The sequence below is a fragment of the Sturnira hondurensis genome, unplaced genomic scaffold, assembly GCF_014824575.4.
Source record: "Sturnira hondurensis isolate 20B ecotype Veracruz unplaced genomic scaffold, ASM1482457v3 Scaffold0004136, whole genome shotgun sequence".
NCBI lineage: Eukaryota > Metazoa > Chordata > Mammalia > Chiroptera > Phyllostomidae > Sturnira > Sturnira hondurensis.
Genome location: NW_028076767.1, coordinates 8,666,042 through 8,688,755, shown reverse-complemented (window position 1 = coordinate 8,688,755; position 22,714 = coordinate 8,666,042). Strand labels below are relative to the sequence as shown.

General features: G+C 40.6%; 2 protein-coding genes and 1 pseudogene across 4 annotated transcripts in view; 1 reads left to right on the top strand and 2 right to left on the bottom strand.

Moving 5' to 3' along the window:
* Positions 1-1,493: 1,493 nt before the first annotated feature.
* HSPD1 (heat shock protein family D (Hsp60) member 1) lies at positions 1,494-11,967 on the bottom strand. Of its 3 annotated transcripts, none has more exons than XM_037043692.1 (12): positions 11,885-11,967; positions 10,572-10,747; positions 9,260-9,512; positions 7,077-7,159; positions 6,401-6,496; positions 5,887-5,980; positions 5,283-5,451; positions 3,898-3,997; positions 3,042-3,287; positions 2,703-2,877; positions 2,223-2,401; positions 1,494-2,117 (listed from the first exon to the last, which is right to left on the bottom strand). In XM_037043692.1, exons 2-12 carry the CDS (start codon positions 10,743-10,745, stop codon positions 1,965-1,967), a joined length of 1,722 nt encoding a protein of 573 aa, XP_036899587.1. In that variant the 5' UTR covers positions 10,746-10,747; positions 11,885-11,967; the 3' UTR covers positions 1,494-1,964. The 3 variants fall into 3 exon arrangements, with proteins under 3 accessions (XP_036899587.1, XP_036899588.1, XP_036899586.1); XM_037043693.1 differs by having other exon boundaries at positions 11,908-11,932; XM_037043691.1 differs by lacking the exon at positions 11,885-11,967 and adding an exon at positions 11,668-11,778.
* A 258-nt stretch (positions 11,968-12,225) lies between these two features.
* The window catches only part of MOB4 (MOB family member 4, phocein), a 56,251-nt gene continuing 45,762 nt past the window's right edge, over positions 12,226-22,714 (top strand). Inside the window, exons 1-2 of the mRNA XM_037043695.1 lie at positions 12,226-12,309; positions 12,938-13,102. Of these exons, the coding sequence (XP_036899590.1) occupies positions 12,307-12,309; positions 12,938-13,102 (168 nt within the window). The 5' untranslated portion in view covers positions 12,226-12,306. The remainder of the gene's footprint in view (positions 12,310-12,937; positions 13,103-22,714) is intronic.
* Positions 21,602-22,139, bottom strand: LOC118985275 (E3 ubiquitin-protein ligase SIAH1-like; annotated as a pseudogene).

Here is a 22,714-nt window from a genome sequence, read left to right as displayed (position 1 = left end):
TGGCCAGGGCTGGTACTATCTTTTTCCATTCTTTACATTCACCTTCCTCTTTTGAGTATCATGAACTCTTGGTTTTGTTATAATTCACTATAATTATTTGTTAATATTGATACTCAAAAAAGTCCTAACTTGGCCAGTGGGAACCCCTTGAGTTGGTTCCAAAAAACAAAACGAACAAAAAATAATATGCTGTATTTTTGAAAGTACTCTTGCTACCAGGCAGCAACAAGGTGTTACAGATCCATCCTGTTTTTCCCCTCTTATGGCATGGCTGCACTGCTATCCAAGGAATCCTGTTCTCTCTCAGTGGAGACTAGTATTAGAGATCGAAGTCTGGTGCTAGGGATGTACATGAGAATTGGTGACAGGCACAACTACTGCTGCTATTGTTAGGCCATTTCTTGGTGAGAACCAAACACACGTATCATTTAAGGTTACTAAATTCACAATGATTATTTTCTTTATTTTTTAAAAGCTTTTATTTAGTTAGTTTTAGAGAGAGGGGAAGGAAAGGCAACAGTAACTTGTGTTAGAGAAACAGTTGCCTCTCACATGCACCCCCAACCAGGGGCCTGGCACACAGCCCAGACCTGTGCCGACTGGGAATCGAACCAGCGACCTTTTTGTTTGCAGGCTGGTGTTCAATCCAGACTCACACCAGCCAGGGCCACAATGATTATTTTCAATTTGACAGCTGATGCACCCCATTTTTCTTAGAGCATTCAATTTCATTAACCACTTACTTCAACACAGCCCGCCCTTTATAGTTAATCAAGTTTGACAATCACCAGATTGGAACTGTGGCTGCTTGTGAGAACCAGGATATGCCCCTAGCCATGTGCTCCAAATTTTGCTTTTGAGATTTGCTCAGAGATTTTTGCTCAGAGATTTTGCTCAGAGATTTGAGCCTGAGACCTGAACCTAGCTGGGGCTCCTGGGTTGCAGTAGAAACATTCCATGTTCTCTTTTCCTGAAATATTCAATAGCATGACTTTATGGTAGCATTCCATTTTTCTTGGTTATTCCCTTATTTTCCAGGCAGTCCTAGTGGCATTTTTAAAAGCTCACTTCTGTGTTCAGGGCTAAGTATCAGACTATTGGATCAATGTTTTCATCCCCCTGCTCAGACTTTTTTCTGGGCTCACACATTTGTTCTCTTAACACACTCTTGCAAATGCTGACTTGAAAGGCTGTCCATGGGTCTGTACTGTTCAAATAAATCCTGCTTGCTTCCAGTAAGGCAACTCCAGCCTGCCAACATTTTTCCATCCAACACCTGACTTTGACCTGGACATTTTATTGTACTTGGTTTCCCAAGGGATTTACACGAACACCCCAGGCATATCTACTCCCATCAACACTAACGTAATTTAGTTCGTGTGCAGGGAAGAGAACACTACAGGTAGAACAATGTTTTAACGCTTGTGCCACACCCTCCTCTTCAATTAGCTTTCATTTCTCCTATGTTCTAGTCCATGGAAAGGCTAACACAATTAACTTTAAACAAATTTTTATTACACAAAGCTCACATAATTGGATATTTCTCTACTTTGTACACAATTATTCTTACCCTCCACAGAAAGGCTGCTTAACTTCTCATCTGGTGATGGCAAGCACTAAAATCCTGATTTTAACAGAATAGTAGTAAAAATACCTCCATGATTTAAGTTCAAAGCAGTACATCGGTACATGGCTCTTGCACTTAGTTATCGGGAATGTACAAATGTATTTTATTAAAAAATACAAAATAAATTATCTGTAGGCATGGACAATGACAGCAGTAAACCATTGTATGTTGTCAACTGAAACCAGTAACTGATGGTCATAGTGATTTTCTTAAGCATCAGCCAGCCTTTTCTTCCATCATTTCCTTCAATTGACTTCTCTGAAGTTAGAGGTGAGGAGCCCTGCCTGGAGCTTCCTCTCACAGTTCTCAGTAATAATGGTAAAGCACTATTCTGGGACTAGAACATGCCGCCTCCCATACCACCTCCCATTCCGCCCATGCCGCCCATCCCAGGGTCTTTCTCTTCTTTAGGAAGCTCTGTGACTACAACTTCTGCTGTTGTTAACAGAGAGGCCACGCCAGCAGCATCCAATAAAGCAGTTCTTACAACCTAGGGAAAAAGTTGCATAAAGTATTACTTTTTATTTAGTAAAATGTTAATAAGACTTACTGAAGAGCTACTGAAAGAACTTGTAGAAAGTGGTCAGTTATTCACCTTAGTTGGATCAATGATTCCTTTTTCCACCATATTCACAAAATCTCCAAGCATTGCATCATAACCAACTTCTGAGGAACTCTGCATAATTTTCTCAACTATCAATGATCCCTCAACACCTGCATTCTTAGCAATGGTCATTGCAGGAATTCTGAGTGCCTTTTTAATAATTTCTATACCTATAAAGAAAACAAAATTTAGCCACTTCATTTGAATTTTTTTCTTTTATAAATATTACAACACAATTCTCCTTGTGAGTACTGACACAGAAAAATTCCAGTTGGGAAATACCACAGTCCCAATCATTTCCCCTGAGAGTTAGGACGCATCTTTCACCTCTCATTGACCTCAGTGCTTTGTACTTTTGTTATTCTGGGAATCGCTTTGTGATTTGTGTTCCACTCGGTGGGCAACAATACTATTCTAATGGAAAGACTAAAAGCAGGTCACAAATAAACCTAATTTTAAGTAACTTTTTACCAATTTTTTGATCTTCATTAGCTGGAGTTAACGAGTCCAAGGGTGGAATGCACCGAAGCAGGGCGCAACCCCCTCCCAGAACAATGCCTTCCTCCACAGCAGCTCGTGTAGCATTGAGGGCATCTGTCACTCTGTCTTTCTTTTCATTCACTTCAACATCACTTGTCCCGCCAACCTAGAGATGAAAAAAATGCCAGGTAGAATGGCTTCTCCAATTCAGAGACTGACAGCAAAGATTCATTAGCACCTAGTTTACTTAAAATTTTATATAATAATTATCTCCATAAGGAAGTTAATTCCCTGAACAATAAAACCCAAAAAGTCAACGATGAATCTTACCTTCAGCACAGCTACCCCATCCGAGAGTTTTGCTAGACGTTCATTTAGTTTTTCCTTTTCATATTCACTAGTTGTGATATCCAACTGCTCAATGATTTCTTGAATACGTTTTTCAATTTGAGCCTTGTCACCTTTTCCTTTTAAGAGCATGGCATCATCTTTGGTCACAATGACCTCGCCAACTTTTCCTAAGTCATGAGCCTGAACATCTTCAAGATTTAGAGTTAATCCTTCTTCTCCAAACACCTACAAAAACATTTTTAAAAAATTAACAAATTTCAGTTATGGTTTTTTCATTACACCAAGTTTGTTAATTATGCATCATGCAGGTGTTTTGATGTAAGAAACATGCAGTAATACTGTTATTTCTTTGAAATACTAAAGTTCAAGACCTTTAAATATTGTATTTCCTACTTCTCACTTAAACCTCAATTAATACTAGTTTTATTAGAGGAAAGTAAGAACTCAGGAAATTCACCAAGGTCACACTTTTGGTGGAACCAGGGCTAAACCCTAAGCCTAAATTCTTAAGCCCAGGGACAACTGTAATAGCAGAATCAGGAAAAATAATTTTGAAAAAATTTACCCATTTAAAAAAACAACCTCTTAAGTCCTATGTCCTTTTACTGTATTCTTAAAAACAGATTAGTCAGTAAGACCATCCACAGCAAGGTAGAAAAGTAACTGTAGCATTACATAATCCAACCTTCACCCCCAGACATCCACAAGAAAGAGAGATTAAACAGTCAGGTGGTAGGATCTGATTGTAAAAGATGTGAATTCTACATATTGATTTTAGACCTGGAAGGAGAAATAACATTCGGTAAACCAGCAGTACAACATTTATGTTACTCACTGCACCACCAGTAGCAATAGCCATGTCTTTAAGCTGGTTCTTTCTATTGTCACCAAAACCTGGAGCTTTGACTGCTACAACCTGAAGACCAACTTTTAGCCTGTAAAGAACAGGAATTAACAATGTTTAAATTAAAAGCAACGGTAACTGTTTCAGATTACAAAAACTCAGAATTACTAATTATTACGTTTGGGGGTCATCTAACAAGCACTTACCCCAGAGGTTCCTTTTAGTATTAAGTTGCTATTAACTCTGAGCAAGCAGTGTTCTTAATTTAATTCCTCTATAAATGTCAATAACATTGATGAAGCAATTTAAACATGTAATGAATACTCGGAACATACCAGAAAATGTAAACTTGAGACCAGATTGTGAAACAAAAGAAACACAAACTTCCAGACAGCTGGTCTAGTTTATTTAAAAAGCTGAATAAAAATCAGAGAGATAAGTTCTAATGGTATGTCAAGTAAATCAGACATCAAACCTTTCAGTTACCAATAAAATGGCTCAATGAAAACTCTGTAGGCCTAATTTTTTTTCATTTTGGCTTCAAATTCCCTAATTTCTAAGGCTTTTTTATAATCCAAAAAGCAAGTCCAAGCTAACAAATATTCCAGGAATGTAAACTCATTCTGGATTAGGTCAAGGTATGCAATCTCCAATGCACACACAGATATTTCATCTGTGCATCTCCCTTTAATCAAATTGGGAGATTTTATTTCTGATATACCTCAATTCTAATATTAGAGAGAATATATATATTTCAATAATGTCCTAAGATTTTACTTATAGCCTTAACATCACCTGTCTTAAAGTCAAAAGTAATGCACTGAACTACAGATTTTAAAAATTAAGTGAATAGACCTCCCTTTATTTTAGGTTGAGTCCCAAATTTCTTTCAAACTATTAACCAATTAAAATTTTCTTTATGGTTCTGTAAAGTAGTGACTGCTGAATATACTTAGATCTGAAGTTTTTAGTATGGTAGTTGCTCGCTTATCTCTTCCCATGCAACATTATAGTTGTAAAAATATTTTTCCAGAAGAATCTTAAAATATAAAAACCAAACTCAGTCATTTGCCTTCAAACCAACTGTAAACACTTACAAACCAACTGTAAATACTATCTAATAGTGTTTCTATCTAATAAAAACACTTACATACAAAATTAGGCTATGTTATGAGAAAGTTGCACAAAATATTAAGGACTTTGGGGCCCCATTTAAAAAGACAAAGTCATCACAATTGGACTAAGGGTTCATAAAGTACACCTACATTATACACAACTGCAGATACAAGCACAAGTGAGTGGAGGAACACAGTGGAGATTTCTATCAATACATATTATTCATCTAGAAATGTAAACCAAACATCACTGCCTATTACCTATTCAAAACAAGTGTACTTAGAGCTTCTCCATCAACATCTTCAGCAATTATGACCAAGGGCTTACGGTGAGCATTGGCAATTTCAAGAGCTGGTACAATGGACTGAACACTAGAAATTTTCTTTTCACTCAGTAGGACATAAGCATCTTGGAATTCACATTTCTGACCTGCAAAAACAAAGAACATTTCAAAGCAACTTCAGAACATTAATATTCTGAATGTTACTGCAATTTATGTAACTGGAAAAATTATAAACCAAAGTTCCAATATATTTTTAAAGCCACTAATAAGTTCATGGTTTTCCTCTTATACACATTTTACTTTTTGGTGCATAGGAATTTACATTTTCAGAGATACAATGCCAACTAATGCCAACATTTCAACACATAACAAATATTTTTTTAATCTACATTTTCCTTTTTTAATTGTATTGGGGCTACATTAATAAAATCATACCGGTTTAAGGAATACAACTCTACAATACCTCATCTGCATATTGTATTGTGGTCACCACCTCAAGTCATGTCTCCTTCCATCACCTTTTATTCCCCCTTTACCCTCTCCCACCACCCCCCATAACATGACAGCAAACTTCCTCTTACCTTTTGCTGTATTAATAAAGTATGGAGAGATATAACCTCTATCGAACTTCATGCCTTCAATAATTTCCAATTCATCATTCAGTGTTTTCCCATCCTAAGGGGGTGGGATCAAAGAATTATTTGTATGAATGTCATTCAAGAAACACAAAAACTGTAACTATAGACCAGATTAATAAATCAACCCCACTTGTCGTAAAGATAGGGACCCAGAGAGGCATATGTACATGCTCCAGGGCATCCAACTTCTGCAAAAACTCCAAGAATGCATATCTGAATTAATTTTTACAGCTAGAAGACAATACCATTTAAGTTAGGATGGATTTATTCCCAATAGCAAAGGCTAGTAATTCACACAGAACATAGCCAAGTACTCCACGTAGGTGTTAATATGACACACGATGGAATAAAATAGAATACACTTTTTGAAATGTATAGATCAAATTCTTCTTATTTGGAGAACTCAGCTTTGATCATCAGACATCTCATTTCAAGCTATCATGAAAAACACACTTGCCTTTACTGTGATGACGCCCTTTCTTCCAACCTTTTTCATTGCATCAGAAATTATGTTGCCAATTTCTTTGTCTCCATTTGCAGAAATTGTAGCAACCTGAAATAATCAAGTTACCTTTCCAAATTAAAAAGGTTAAAAGACTAGTGTCCTCAATCAACTCCCCTTCCTCTTCTTAGTAACTTCCAAACTGACACATTCATGGTGGGAGGGGCGGAGGAACGGGGAAGAAGACTTTATGGCATAGTACTCCTAATGACGTACTAGTTCCATTTTCAATTGTTTTTCAACTCGCTATTTTACTATGTTATTTTCAAAATGCATGAAACAAACATGTAATTATTCTTAAAAAACAAAAACAGTAAATTAAAAAGCCTGAGACCCATTATTTTGTTTTTTCCTTGGCAAATATTACAACTACACAAAGGCTGAAGAAAATTCTGCATACACCCAAATGAGTTTTATTCAGTGTGTCAAAAGAAAATGGCAGCCCACTAAGACTCATGTCACAATCACTGAATCATTTTTAAATGATACAGCAAGCATTTAGTGAGAAAAATGCTTCCAGTGTTGGTGGTTGAGCAGTATTGTTAATTCTGACATTGGTGTATGATTTCCATGAAATAAAATGTTATTAAATTTTTAACAATACCATAAAATATTATTAAAAATTCCCTACCTGAGCTATTTCTTCAGGGGTTGTCACAGGTTTGGACTGTTTCTTAAGTTCAGAAATTACAGCATCAACAGCTAACATCACACCTGGGTCAAGAATAAATGTCATTGACTACATGCCATGTACAATTTTTGCTTTATATAAATGTTTTCATTCCTTAGCTTATACTTTGTTTCTGTGCCAGTACTTTCCCAAATCACATGGAGTTGAACAGCACGCACTGAAACAGGCATTTTAATAAAGTCCCATAATACCAAAATATTTTTACAACTGGACTAAAAAAAACATTGAGGTGTTTGATTGCACTATTCAACTCATTCTGCATTAGTCACTCCCCATCCAATCATGTTACATGTTTCCAATAGGGCCACCCAACACTTCTCCCCTCAACTAACGACACAAAAAAGGACCAGAATGGGTTACAGTCTCTTCCTTACTTTCAACAAGAAGTATAATTATCAAGGATAAGGAATTTCTTGCAACTGTGCCCCTGCAGGTTTTAATTATCCAGTGTTTCCTCATTTAATATGTAATTATAGCCCTGGCTGGTGTGGCTCAGTGGGCTGAGGACCAGTTATAGCAAACCAAAGGGTCACTGGTTCAATTTCCAGTCAGGGCACATGCCTGGGTTGTGGGCCAGGTACCCAGTAGGGGGCACTCGAGAGGCAACCACACATTGATGTTTCTCTCCCTTTCTCCCTTCCCCTCCTTAAAAATAAATAAAATCTTAAAAAAATGTAATTATGAACCTATGAAACTTTAACAGTTGATAACATCACAATATGGATTTATGAGAACCCCATTTCGTTCAATTGGGACTAGTGCTAGCTCTTTCCTTCTTTAAGTATCGCTCCAAGAAAAATTTCAAAACAAGGTGTGTAACAACAATGACCTTTGAGATGTAATCTTTTTTCTTTTTTAATTTTTAGGATTTTTAAAAAAGTTTTTATTTATTTTTATTTTCAGAGAGAGGGGAAGGGAGGAAGAAAGAGGAAAGAAACAGTGTGGTTGCCTCTTGCATGCCCTGTACTGGGGACCTGGCCTGCAACCCAGGCGCCTACCTTGACTGGGAATTGAACCAACAATGCTTTGGTTCACAGGCCGGCACTCAATCCACTGAGCCACACTAGCCATGGCTGGGAAGTAATCTTAATAACCTGAATTAATAATTATTAGTGATTTACAGTACAACTGCTTTTAATGCAACACATTTCTGTTTGGACCTCAAACATCAAGATAGATAAAATGAAACATCAGTATACCTGGGATGCCAATTCTGACAAAACTAATAACATCATCCTTTACGGAAAGTCTCCTAGTTCAGCCAATAAGACCCTAGAGGTACATGGTAATTTCATTTTCAAGGCACAAAACCCAAGTTTTAGTACACAGGTGATAAATGACAATGACAGGACTTAAGTGTACATCACTGTAAAGCTCATGCTAGGGAGCAAATCTTTAAATTGTGGTCTATCTTCCCCAAACAAGCAACAATAAAACGAAGGCCAATAACATACACAGTATGTGCTGTTAGGAGGTAAGGAAAAAACTGCTTTGTGGAATCTAACAATCAATCTGAACTAATACGAAAATGGGGACAGTCTCATAGATGGAGAGCAGGATGACAGCTAGTGGGGGAGGTTAGGGGGTAGAGAGATTGAGCAAAAAGGAAAAAGGACTCATGGACATGGACAACTGTGGTGATTGCTGGGGGAAATGGCATGGGGGACTACATGTTAACTGAAAAAAACACAATAAAGATCAAAATCAAATAGTGATAAGGAAAAAATTTTGCTTAAAAAAAAAAATCCCCTGTGACTACCTGGGTGACTTACTTACCAGAGTAGAACATCAACACTGTGTAATCTCTCTCTGCTCCAACCTCCAAGTTTACTATGCCCAAGGTACACAGTGCATGTCCTGTCTCCCAGTAAAACCACTGGCTGTCAGGGCAGTAGGGGAGGTTTAAGTGAAAGGGGGTGTAACAAAGACACAAGGAACAGACCAACAATAGGAAATGTCTTAGTCACGTTTTCCTCGTTAACACCTAATACAGTGCCCCCCACAGAGCCAGACATTCAATCACTATTTGCTGAAGGAATACTCAGGGTGAGAATTTTTAGAGGAGAAATAAGAATCAATTTTCTAATACAAACAATGTGGTATCAATGAAGAGACATCCCTACCTCTCCTGATCTCCACTGGATTAGCACCTTTACTAATCTTCTCAAAGCCCTCCTTGGCAATAGCACGTGCCAGCACAGTAGCAGTGGTGGTGCCATCACCAGCTTCTTCGTTTGTGTTATTGGCAACATCTTGAACAAGTTTGGCGCCAATATTTTTATATTTGTCTTTTAAGTCAATGGACTTTGCAACAGTCACACCATCTTTTGTTACTTTGGGACTTCCCCAGCTCTGTTCAATTATCACTGTTCTTCCCTACAATTGAAACAAAAAAATGTTACAGAATCACACACTTAATGTACTATTTCGTGTAAAACAGAACAATATTTCTAAGGCAATTTCTTGAAAGCCTTGAGATGACCAGATCTGCAGCATTAATCTCAAGGACAAGTTCATCAATGTTTTTCGTTTACAGACAAAATCACCTTTCTTGCCAACTGTGTAACTCTGGGTAAGGTATTATGGAAGATAAAAAGCCTAGAGACTAAAAGGTGTTGCAAAACAAAAACACGTAAAATGATACCAATTTTGTAAATTATAATGAAACCCTTCACATAATTTATACTTAAGTTTTGCTGAGTGCCTGCTATCTTTGAAAGTAATGTGAAAACTTGCACAGTGCCTTCTTGCACTCTTCCAGGTTGTTCAACATTAAATCTCAGATGTGGTGCACAGCATCATAGCTTTCGGTTTGAACCAAAGCTCTGCTTGGAAGGCATGCCAGTGTCCTATTTGTACCATTTGCATCACTTTGATATTTGAATTGTTTTGAACTTAAAATGAAGCATCACTTCACTGTGCACAACCTTCAATTCAAAAGCCTCTTCGATTTATTACCACTCAGTCACCAATTTCTTCATGTTAAATGAGACAAAATTTTAAATGCACGTTGGAACAGAAACTTCAGCAGAAAAACATTAGGTAAAACTAGCACCCACAATAACATAGTTGAGGTATTATAGGAGATAAGTACAGTTCCCCTCTATGCTAAGTGCTAACTACTGGGAAACAATCCAAAATTTGACAAAAGCAGGCAAGCAAGATTAACTCTACCTCGAGGTTAAGACTCCATCTTGAGCTATATGGTATTACCAGTGGATTACATCACACATTGTACAAAATAAAGTTTCGCAATTTAGCAAAAACGATTTCAAGTTTTAAGGCTGTTATGTGTATGTAAAGAAAAGAAGATTAACCAATAATGTGGAACTACAGGTAAACTAGGTTCTCTCAAAAGTAGTGTGACTATCTGCCATCAACAAAATGCTATTCCTTAATTAACAGTACTATAAATTACGAAAATAATAGTGATACCTTTGGCCCCATAGTAACAGCTACAGCATCAGCTAAAAGGTCTACACCTTGAAGCATTAAGGCTCGGGCATCTGCACCAAATTTTACATCTTTGGCATAAGCCCGAGTGAGATGAGGAGCCAGTGCCCTGGACACTGGCCTAATTTGTCGGAGAACTTTGTGTAATCGAAGCATTTCTGGGGAGGGAAAGAAACAAGAGTATCATCAGTGCATCAATACTAGCATTACCCGAGATGTGCTGTTGCACAAACATGGCACCCATGCAACAGGACGAACGTTAGATGCAGAAGCGAGCTGGGTTGAATTCTGCTAGCCATTACACCTGGGCCACGGGATATGCCACAGGCATCCCACAGCTTCAGAACACCACCTACTAGCCCAAGTTTGAGATAAAGAGTCGCCTGTACACCCGACCTAGGGCACCAGCACAAAGCACACCCATCTTCTTCCCCGTGGTCATCTACTCCTGCGGCTAAACAAGTTAATCTTTCACTGCTAAAATGGCCTTCAGCGCCCACACTCCAAATGTGCCCCTGAGAAACCAAGTCAGCAGGATATGCGCAGGTTCTCAACCCGATGACTAAGGGAGTGAAATATTCCTGAGTGCAAAAATCTGCTTAGTAAGACACGTTTCTAGAGCGGCCGGGTAGGCCTCGATGATAGCGGCTGCAGCCCGGCCCACTCCGCGCGGCCCCACGTGTGTTTCCATCCCGACGCCCGGAGCAAGGTCAAGGGTGGAGGTACGAATCCCGCCGAGTCCCCGGGGCCAAAGCGGTTCCCAGGCGAATGCGACCACCCTCCCCAAAGCCCTGCAGTCAGCCAAGAGTGGGTTGCCTCGGAACGTGAATACACTCCCCCGATCCCACACAAACTTTCATGCAAGCCTTCCCTCCCACGCCCTGCCCCGGCGAGCGATCCACGCAGCACGTGATAGGCACCGCATGGACCCGCGAGGCCTGGGCAAGCGGGTCCGAGCCTGCGGCGCTGGAGGGAAACCCACGGTCTCTGCAGCCTGCCCACTCCGGCACTAGGGCAGCGGGGAAGGCCGGCTCTGGGTCCAAGGAGCCTGGGAGGGGCGGCGCGGGCAGCGGCATACCTGCGGGGCAGCGGCCGTGGGTGCCAGCGACTAGAAAGGCCGTAGGCGGCGAGTGAGAGACCGAGGGCAACGAGCACAAGGCAATGAGCTAGAGTCCCCTCCCTCCAGTGCTCCCCCCGCCCCGCGACAACGTGCGCGCTGGCACCTCCCACCCCCTTCCCTGCGGCCTGGGCCCGGCAATCTGCACGCGTCCGGCGCCAGCTCCGCCCTCCCCTACCCGCGCCAGGCCCGTCCACGGACCTCAGCCTTCTCCCGCGACCTTAGGCTAGTTCCCGGGCTGCGCTCGGTTCTGGAACTTTCCGGAAAAAGCCGCGCTCTCCTGTTGGTCAAGGGTCAAATTGCGTCATTTCCGGAAGGAGGCGAAGGGATACTACTTTAACCTGGGCAGGACTCCTAGAAAAGCCTAGAAAGAGCGCTTTTCTTCCGCCTCCCGGTCGTACCGTCAGGGGGCTGTGCAGAGCTCTCCGGACGAATCGGGGCGCGCGCCTTTGCAGCCGCCCTCTCTCGCGGGTAGTGGGGGCGAGTGCGCCTGCGCACTGGTCAGTTTTTCGCAAGTTCACGTGTCCCTCGAGTCCGATTGCTGGTCTCTCCTTGCGGCCGCGGAGCGAGAGCAGAGTATTAACTGCGGCGGCCAGAGTCATGGTGAGCTCCTCTTGGCTTGGGCGCACGCGAGTCGCGGTCGGTCTGAGACATACGGAGAGCCTGGACAGTTCTCGTGGGGAGTAATGGGAGGGGTAGGGGTCACTCGGGGACCCGCACCTTCCCAAAATCTGGAGAGGCCAGGACCCCCCCGACCTTTTTCTAAGGGCTCTTTGCACGCGTGTTTGCGGCGGGCGTGTGGCGCAGGGGGCGGGAACCCAGACTCTGGCGCTGCTGCCGACCCGCTTTCCCCTGCAGGGTCTTAATAGGTGTGTAATTTCATGAAGAAAGCATGGCCTTGGGCCGGGAAATTGGCTTGTTTGCCGAAAATATTCTGAAAAACCTAAGGAAGGAAAATATTTGACCTTGGAGTAAATTAAGGCTGCCATTAACAGCTCGTCCAGCTGCTGACCAGAGAACCAAAAACGACCCCTAACATACATAGGGAGTGGGAGATTAACTCGAAATATAAAGCATTGCATTCAAGTGGGTTTCCTAAGTGAGTAATCTGAGTTGGGGCGTTATCTTTGAAACCACACGTGGTGTTTTACATGTAACGTTTACAATGGCATTTTCTTTGTTGAACATAATCACATACTGTTATTTGTTTCAAACATTTCTCTCCCTACAGGCAGGACAGGCATTTAGAAAGTTTCTGCCTCTCTTTGACCGTGTGCTGGTTGAAAGGTGTGCTGCAGAAACTGTAACCAAAGGAGGCATTATGCTTCCAGAAAAATCTCAAGGAAAAGTATTGCAAGCAACGGTAGTAGCTGTTGGATCGGGCTCCAAAGGAAAGGTAAATGGGAGCTAAAATGAAACTATTACTAGTGTGAAGTGGAGGGGAAAAAAGAAATATTTGGTTGTTATTAAAAGCAGCCTTTTAAGTAGCTTGTATTTCCAGATCATTCCCCAGTTCAACCACATGTGATCTGGCTCTTCAAAGAAAATGATTGTAAAATAAAATTGCACATCTTATATGAAGGGGAGTCTGAGAATATTAAAACCATTAACCAAATAGCCCTTTGGTACCTTAGTATGACCAGTGTTTCCTGCAAATTCTGAATTTTTTAAGACTCTGTTAATTTTTTTTGAGATATGGGGCGGGAGGAGGAAAGAGAGGAAGAGAAACATCTCTGTGAGAGAGAAACAATGGTTGTGTGTGCCCTGACCAGGAATTGAACCTTTTGCCTTATGGTGGATGCTCAAGCAACTGAGCCACACTGGTCAGGGCCAAAATTTGAGTTTTTTGTTAGAAAATTATGCTTGAAGATAATTAAGAATGAGTTAAATAATTAAATAATCTTTAACACTGAAATTGCCCTAATCCATTAACCATTCCTTACCTTACTTGGCATACCTGTAAAAGGAACAGGGTGAGCTAATCTTGCAGGTATTCAGTTCATTGGGCGCTAAAGTGTCAGCCAGAATACACAGTAAATGCCCTTGGAGTCAAATATGTTAATTGCATTATTTCATTCACCTCCAAGAAAGAAAGTTCTACCAGGGAGCCAGGAACAGGAAGCCTTTAGGAAGAGGGCCCTATGCTTCAGTCTGTCTCTCCAAATCTGTTTTTGAGGAAAGAAAATTGAATCACAAACGAAGTAATTTTCAAATTCAGGAATTCTTAAATTTTGTGTGCTGAAGTTGAACATAACCATGTATACATGGTTTTCAAAACTGGCTAATTTTTCACATTCCATAGGTTAGGTTAATATTTAACCCTTAAAAATTAGCTTAAGTTAGTTTTCCCTGTATAACTTCTTGAACTTTTCCAATGAAATCAGATTTTAGTTTAAGCTACTATGTGGACATTATTTCAAAATGTTAACTAACTCTTTGGTGGTATCTTAGAGCGAAGAACCACAGTTGTATTTTTATATTGCTTGGCTACCTAGTTGGTTTTTAACAACTGATTTGATTAACAAAAGTGAGGTGTAACTATTTGGTGAGCTGCATGTCTTTCCTAATAAATTTCCTTACATTCTTAAGGGTGGAGAGATTCAACCAGTTAGTGTGAAAGTTGGAGATAAAGTTCTTCTTCCAGAATATGGAGGAACCAAAGTAGTTCTAGATGACAAGGTATGTAAATTTAATAAGTTTTTTAAAACTTAATTTTGCAGAGTTAAGTGTTTGCTATTTTTTTCTTAACCAATGGTTTTTCTGTCTGCAGGATTATTTCTTATTTAGAGATGGTGACATTCTTGGAAAGTATGTAGACTGAAATAAGTCACGATTGAAATGGCATCATGTGACGAAGCCCATTCCTTTGAAGTACCGAAATCTTTCATCATGTAAATAATTTCCGTGTGTCTTTTATAATAAATGAATGATATCCAAAATAATGACATCCAGTATCTTTTAAAATTTAGTTTCACTGTACTGATATGAACATTTCCAAATAAAAATATATAAATGGTTAATTTTTGTTTAGTGATTTTAAGATGGTTTTAGAGTTCTCTTTTTTCCTTAAGTAACTTGCAGAGAATTCTGGGAAACAGGGCTTTTAATTTTCACATTGAATTTAGTTTTGCTACATAGACAATTAATGCTGATAGGAAGCCATGTGTTCACACTTACAATTTTGAGATCCAAAAGAACAGAGTCTGTCTACATAAGAAACATTCGAATCTGTGGTTAAGAGTTCATACTCCCCAGAATGGCAGTTGGTTTTTTTATGTATTTGAGGTTAAGGAGGGAACTAAAGAAGATTAAGAGGTGGGGAAAGGCAACGTGGGGATTGGGTTAGAGAATAGTTAAGACTGGTCCGGGGTGGCTGTCTTTAGAAGGATGGATCTGAAAAGAGGTATTACATGCACAGAAATGATGAACGAGGCTTGCTTAAAACAAGGGTAAACCTTTTTCCTGTTACAGTATTTTGTATAATGTGCGCCCATGTTTTTTGTGTGCATTATACACAGGATTATCATACACATACTCATGGTATGTAATCATTATACCAATGTAAAATGCTTATCTTTATTTTTTCCTCAAAAATTTAGGTAGAAAAATGCTAATTATATGGCAAAATACAGTATATGCCTGGAGTGGGATGACCCACCACGGTCTGACCGGTTCGGAATTTATGATCACATCACCCTGTGAGGTTTCTTTCTACAGAAACACTTTTTCCCCACAGAGCTGCTATAAACTGATTCATGCAGAAACCCAGTGTTCCAGTTAGGAGATGGTGAAAACAAGAGGTGCTTATGAGAAAGGGAAGGTGAATAATCGCTGAAACAGAAGGGATTTCTATAGGTGCAGATAAACAGTTACGCTAATTATAAAGGATGTTAATCAGTGAGCTTGCTTGTTAGCTTTGCAGTTTGGAATACACTGTTTCTTTAGGCCCAGTACAAAGGTTAACTGGCCCACTTAACATTCCAAAGGTTTGAGAAGTAACACTTGCAAGTCTGGGATGGCAGCTTCAACTTCAAAAAAAACCTCCATTTATAGTCAAACCTGGGTTCTCAACCATCTCTTAATCTTGAATAATTTGGCTCTCAACTGAGAATCGAGTTTACGGAAAGAATGTTCTGGTTGTCAAAACTTAAGTTCTTGACCGGACAACCCTTTCATGGTATCTGTATGACCAGCCATGCATCTTTCAGGCAACGAAAAATGCACAAATAGGGTATGTTTCGGTGTTCAAACAAGTCACTCTGGACAACCTGGTGGAATGAATGAAGTTCAAGAACTGAGGTTCCACTGTAATTTTTCACAAAGTTACAGTGCAATGTGGGTTGAGGGGGGCAGTGCTACACAATCATTTAGGGTCCCAGACTTCCCATCTTGTAGCCCAACTGTCCTGGGTGCTTAGAGTCACTCCACAGAATCACGTAGGAGATATTTATGGTCCGGGTCTAGAAGTGAAGCACTTCATTACTTAGTGCTGATAAAGAAATTAGAGACTGGTTGGTTTAACATTCCACTCCTGGGGAAGGTTGAACCATGGAAGTATCTTAAAAACAATTTTTAAAAAGTCAAGTAGCAATATTGTAACTTTATAACAAACATACTGAACTACATTTATGGAATCTAGTGTCATAGATGTTGTTTTCTATTTAGAAAATTTTAAAGAGCCTTTCCAGTTCTTAAAACTTAATACTTCTGCCCTGGCTGGTGTGGCCAGCCTTCAAACCAAAGGGTTGCCAGTTTGATTCCCAGTCAGGGCACGTGCCTGGGCTGTGGGCCAGGTTTGCCTCTCAGTAGGGGACACACGAGAGGCAACTACACTGATGTTTCTCTCCCTCTCCCCTTCCCTTCCCCTCTCTCTAAAAACAACAAAATTAAAAAATAGTTCCACAATTACATGGCAAAAAAAACAGAGCAAGGTATATTTTAGCTAACATTGGTTGAGAGCACCTTTATATACCAGGATAGGCCCTGTGATAAAAAAATTCTAGTTAACACTTCAAAAGCATTTTCTAAGTACTGGCTACTGTTGTAGGTACTTTGTATATATCGATGTCTATTGACAACCCTATGAACTAGGTAACTCATCTTCATTTTGTTGAGGAAGGTGAGGCACAGAGGGGTTAAGTAATAACTAAGACCACTTAGCAGGAAGTGGCAAAGCCAAGATTTGGACTTAGTCCACCTTCAGGTGCTGCTATCTAAAATCATTATTTATGGTCTCAGTGTGTGAATGGCACTTAGTAGGTATCTAGTATATAATTTGTTGAATTTAACAAATAGGAGACTGAGTCACTACTGGATAAATTGCTTAAGTTAGCTCTAGCAGCTAGGGAGAATTAAGATTTGAACTGGGACAATCCTACTCCAGACTTGATTACCGACCCATAAAATCAGCTACAGGCTATTTGTCTTGGTGGTCAAATTTATCTAAGTTCCTTATAGACTAGTCTGATCACATCTTAAAAGATGTGTCCCATATTTACCTTGTGGAATTGAAAACTAAATGAAGTTGTAAATGGCGTGGAATATGGTTTCAACTTTTGATAATGTTTCCACAAGTAAAATAGTATGTGTGTGTGTATTTACATTTATGTACAAGGTGGTTAGTGGCATTTGTTACGCTAAAGCTTAATTTTTTTAGGCACAAGAATTATGATTGAAAGTTCTATTTTTATATCACCCAAGTGCGCCATCAATTTTCTATTGTGCACAGCTAGATAATGGGGCTTTGAAGATGCTAACCTTTTAAGTACAGATTTTCCTCTGTTTCACCAGTAAGAAAACTGACTGAGGAGATAAGGAAATTGTTCAAGGGCATGTGGCTGGTAAATTGCAGTTAGGAATCTAGTCCAAAGGCCACGGCTTTCCCATTCTCTCCTGATTTTGTTTTCCAAAGGCCCAAGTAAATGAGTTTTGAGATCCAAGGTGACAGTTTCCAAACTTTGGTTCATCCTTGGAATTACCTGGTGTACTTAAAATTGCAGAGCTCCATCCATAACCTAAATCAGAATGAGAGGTTTTTTTTTCTTGTACCACAGTAGTCCTGTGATGCTTGTCTCACAGAATTGGTAAATAATTTTATGCTGAGGCTTTATTGAGAATGGGGGGGTAGGGTGGAATTTGGCTTGAGAAAGGCCAAAAATAATGGAATTAGGGTTGTGGGACCACATTTCAGAATATTATTGTGTCACTTATCTTTTCAACAGAAAATGGAGAGAAATGTAAATGAAACGTATAATTCTAACTGGCATTTTCATAATAACACCATTTTTAAGTGCTTGCCAGGCACTTATTCTAGGCCCTTAAGATGTCATCTTGCTTAATTGTGATCCTAGCAACCCTGTGAGGCAGGCACTCTTTGGGTGAAAGATAAATGGAGAAGTAGAAGAACTTGCTCAAAGTGACAGAAATTTTAAGTCATAGGAGGGAATTGAACTCGGGTTTGTCTGACTTCAAAGTCTGCCTTCCAGTATTCTACACAAAAGAATTGGAAAATTGAGAATAAAATTAAAACCACCCAGAGAGCTATTCTGTTGTACAGGTATTATCATTATTAAGATTATGTTTCTTTCCTTCTATTGTTTCAGAAAATGTATGTTTTACAAAAATACCTTATTTTAAAAATTGGGATTATAGGGTTTTTTTTTCCATTTGTATTTCATTGTGGTAAGAATATGAGATCTATTCTCAATAGATTTTTTTTAAAAGAATTTATTTTATTTTTAGAGAGGGAGGGAGGCGGGGAGAGAAATGTCGCTGTGTGAGAGATATGTCAATCAGTTGCCTCTTGTACGCTCCCAACTGGGACCCGGCCCGCAACCCAGGCGTGTGCTCTGACTGGGAATTGAACCAGCGATCCTTTGGTTCACAGGCCCGGGCTCAATCCACTGAGCTACACCAGCCAGGGCTTCAGTAGATTTTTTTAAATTGACTTTTTAAAAAAAGATTTTATTTATTTATCTTTAGAGGGGAAGGGAGGGGGAGAGGGAGAGAAATATCTATGTATGGTTGCCTCTCGTAGGTCCCCTGCCAGGAACTGTCCTGCATCCCAGGCATGTGCCCTGACTGGGAATTGAACCACAATTGTCTGGTTCACAGACCCTCACTCAATCCACTGAGCTACACCAGCCAGGGCCAGTAGATTTTTAATTCTATGATATTATTAACTATAGGCACACTGTTGTACAATAGATCTCTGGAACTTTTTCATCTCACTTACCTGAAACACTATGCCAGTTTCCTCCCCAGTTCCTCTCCCCCTAGTCCCTGCCAGCCACTATTCTCTCCCCTCCATGAGATCCACTGTTTTAGATATCTGCCTTGCGTAAGGGAATCGCGCAGTATTTGACCCGTGGTTGGCGTTTTTCACTTAGCACAGTGTGCTTCAAGGTTTGCCCATGTTTTCACATGTGACAGGATTTTCTTTTTTTTTATTTGCCAGATTTTTTTAAAGATTCTTTTAATTACAATTAAAAAGACCAAAAACATTTTTTTGCAAACTGCCTTTAAAAAAATGATTTGCTTTTCATTACAAATATTGTATAATATTATGCCTTCTTTTGCAAAAATAATAAATATGATAACCAATTTTAAACATATGATTTGTCTAAGATATTTGAAAAAAACCTGATTTTTTAAAAAAAATCAGTTTACCTTTCAAAGAATAAGTTTGAAGTTATCACTAAATTGGAGGAAAAAGACAGGGAGAGGCACACTAACTGATCATCTTATAGCTGCTTTAAGTAACTTCTGATCATTCTTCCAATGTTCCCTTTCCTTTCTGGAACTCTTTTTCTTCAAAATAGCTGGACTAACGTTGTTTTGTGGGGGGTTTTTAAAGATTTTATGTGTTTTTAGAGGAGAAGGAAGGGAGTAAGAGAGGGAGAGAAATATCAATCAGTTGCTTCTTGTATGTGCCCTGCCTAGGAATGGAACTGGTGACCGAAATTGGTGACATTTCCTTTTGTGGGGTGATGCCCAGCCAAAGGAGCCACACTTGTCAGGGCTGAATTTAAATTTAAATTTCTAATGAACTGATGAATGGGGAGAAAAATATGTATGGAACATACATGAGTAAATGTTACCATAAATAAGTACACATATCAAAAAGACACTAACTTTAAACAGGTACAAAAAGTAATGGGAAAAATGAATTACAGAAAAGAAAATCAAATTTATTTAATGAAAACTAGAATTAACAAAAATGAACACACACACACATACAAAATACATACACACAGCAGCACTGTGTATTGACTCAAAAATGGGGAAAGCAGTAGTCCAAGACCACTCAACACGGCTTGCCAACTAAGGAAAAAATCAAACACACATGCCCGCACAGGAGGGCATGCACGCACAGGAATGCACGCACACATGCAAAAATGAAAACAAAAACCCAATGTTTTTCAACACCATGCTCAGTCGACAAAAAACAAATTCAGAATTATTATACAATGCTTTCTTAATACAAAAGATGTCCATCTTGTATGTGTATATATATATATTTTTCAGTGGTTTACTGTTGATTTATTTTAAATATACTAGTGTTACTATGTGGTAGGCAGTTAGACATGAGCAGAGCAAGGACTGTGAAAGGGCAGAGCAAGGTATAAAAGGTCAGTAGGACAGGAAATGCCAGGTGCCTAGCAATAGGCAAAACTGCAAAAACAAGGACCTAGCCTCCCATGTGACCTTTCCTCCTATAGCATATCACTGGCCATGTGGTTTAGACCTCCTGACCTTTCATGCCGTTGGTCATGCGGTTCAGACTCTCCCCTGATCTTTCCTCCCCAGACATGTTGCTAGTCAAGCAGGTTAGACCCTTTTATTGAAGGAGCGAAAAATGGGGCCAGAGAATAGTCCTTAAGCATTAAGCCCCCAGGACAATGAGGTTCTGACCTACATCAAATACATCTAGGCCTCAGTTGTAGTTCAGCTCCAGGCCCAGAAAAGCAACAAAGCCAGACAAGTGACTCCAGAGAGACATCAGACTAGCTCCACTGATGAATGAAGGACACCTTGCCTGTGGCCCAACCAGTCGGTAGAGACCATAACCCAGAAAGGGCACACCTGGAAAGCTGATGAATATTATATTGGGATCCTCCACTGAGACCTCCAGATAAATACCCTCAAAACAGAGGACCACCCTGGCCAGTGTGGCTCAGAGGATTGAGTGCTGGCATGCAAACCAAAGGATCACTGGTTCAATTCCCAGTCAGGGCACACGCCTGGGTTGCTGGCCAGGTCCCTGTTTGTGGGCGTGTGAGAGGCAACCACACATTGATGTTCTTCTCCCTCTCTTTCTCCCTCCCTTCCCCTCTTTCTAAAGTAAGTAAATAAAATCTTTAAAAAAAAAAACACAAAAACCGAGGACCCAGTGGGGCCCTCTCTAGGGAGCACTCCCATGCCTTTCCCTAGCCCCTCTCCCCTAAGCTCCAAGGGCCCTCCTTTTGTCCCTGTAACTTGCTTCCTGAAGCCCATTTCTTCTATGGCTCACTTCTAATACTTCTGTGACTTTCTAAAAATAAACTCTCTTATAGAGCATTGACTGTGAATTCTTAGCCAGAACTTGAGTACCGAGGTTGCTGAACTAAGGTTTTATCTGACTCTACTGTTCTAAAACCTGGTGTTCTTCTCCCCTCCAAAAACTACACACAACAGTTTCTTGTATTTAACAGCCTTTCCTTTTACTTACCTTCATGTGACTAGCTCCACCTACCAAAAATTTCAGGTTGGCAGGCAGAAGGATGCCTATACTCTGTGAAATTGAATGCAATGATTTTAAACCCTGGCCAGAAAATGTATGCTATTTCAACACATGGAAATAGTTACATAGATGTGTAAATGGCCATTTTCTGGGAAAAAAAAAAAGCTGTGCAATTCTGGTGTCAAACACTAGACAGTCACTATTCCTAATGGCTGTTACAACTCCCTCCCTGCACAGTTGTCATGGACTTGCGATGATGCAGCGCAGGAGGCATGGCCGCACCCAAGGAGCCCAGCTCCTTATCAGGAAGCACCAGAGCAGGGTCAGGAGTAAAGATGGAACTCACAGAGCTTCTCGTGGTCTTCTTTTTCTGCGTGTGGCAGAGTTCTTTCACATCCCAAATGGCATCTTTATGAGGCAAACGTACTGAATTGACCACTTTCTCCATATCCGAGTTTTGACGGATCACAAGGAACCCCTGATGGCTGGACGACGTGAGAGAGCTTTGGGCGACAGTTGCTACAGACTCCGATGGCCGCTCTGCCCCTTAAGAGTGGGTGGTGATACACAATCAAGGCAAGTGGGACACTCAAAAAGACTGGCCAAGTCATTGTTCGAGGCCATGGTGCCCGTCAGGGTGGACACCCTCTGGGAGGGAAAATGGGCACTTGGATGTCCAAATGAGTAACACTGCCGCAGTCTGGCAGCTCATTTTAACAGTGTGGCCTGTGTATTTCACATTCCCAAATTTTAAGTCAGGGAGAATTGAGAAAGGATCGCCGGCTCCCCCAACATTACCAAGAAATGAAGCCTAGGTAGACTGAAGTGGAGGCAAGCTGGGGGCGCGACCACTTCCCCAATGACTTAAACAAGAAGGGTGCATTCTTTTTTAAAGATTTTATTTATTTATCTTTAGAGGGTAAAGGAAGGAGAGAAGGAGAGAAACATTAACGTATGGTCACCTCCCATGAGTCCCCTACCGGGAACCAGCCAGCAACCCAGGCATGTGCCTTGACTGGGAATCGATCTTCGACGCTGTGGTTCTCAGGCCCGCGCTCAATCCACCGAGCTACACCAGTCAGGGCAAGAAGGGTGCATTCTTGCCAGCTCAAGAGGAAGGCTCCAGCCGGGTAGGGAGGGAGAACCGCACCACCGGGACTTGAACGCGGGGAGGGGCCGCGGGGACCAACCGCGCTCAGCTGCCCCCCACCCAACTTGCCAAGTACTCAGATCAGGCGCAGCGAGGGCAGCCCCGGGGCACCGCGGGCTCGGCCAGTGCTGGGGGCA

Coding starts and splice junctions, on each gene's coding strand:
- HSPD1 (XM_037043692.1), bottom strand. CDS start 10,745: ATGCTTCGATTACACAAAGTTCTCCGACAAATTAGGCCAGTGTCCAGG. Junction 2,878..3,041: donor ATGGGGTAGCTGTGCTGAAG/GTAAGATTCATC, acceptor TTTCATCTCTAG/GTTGGCGGGACAAGTGATGT. Junction 2,402..2,702: donor TAATGAAGATCAAAAAATTG/GTAAAAAGTTAC, acceptor TTTTCTTTATAG/GTATAGAAATTATTAAAAAG.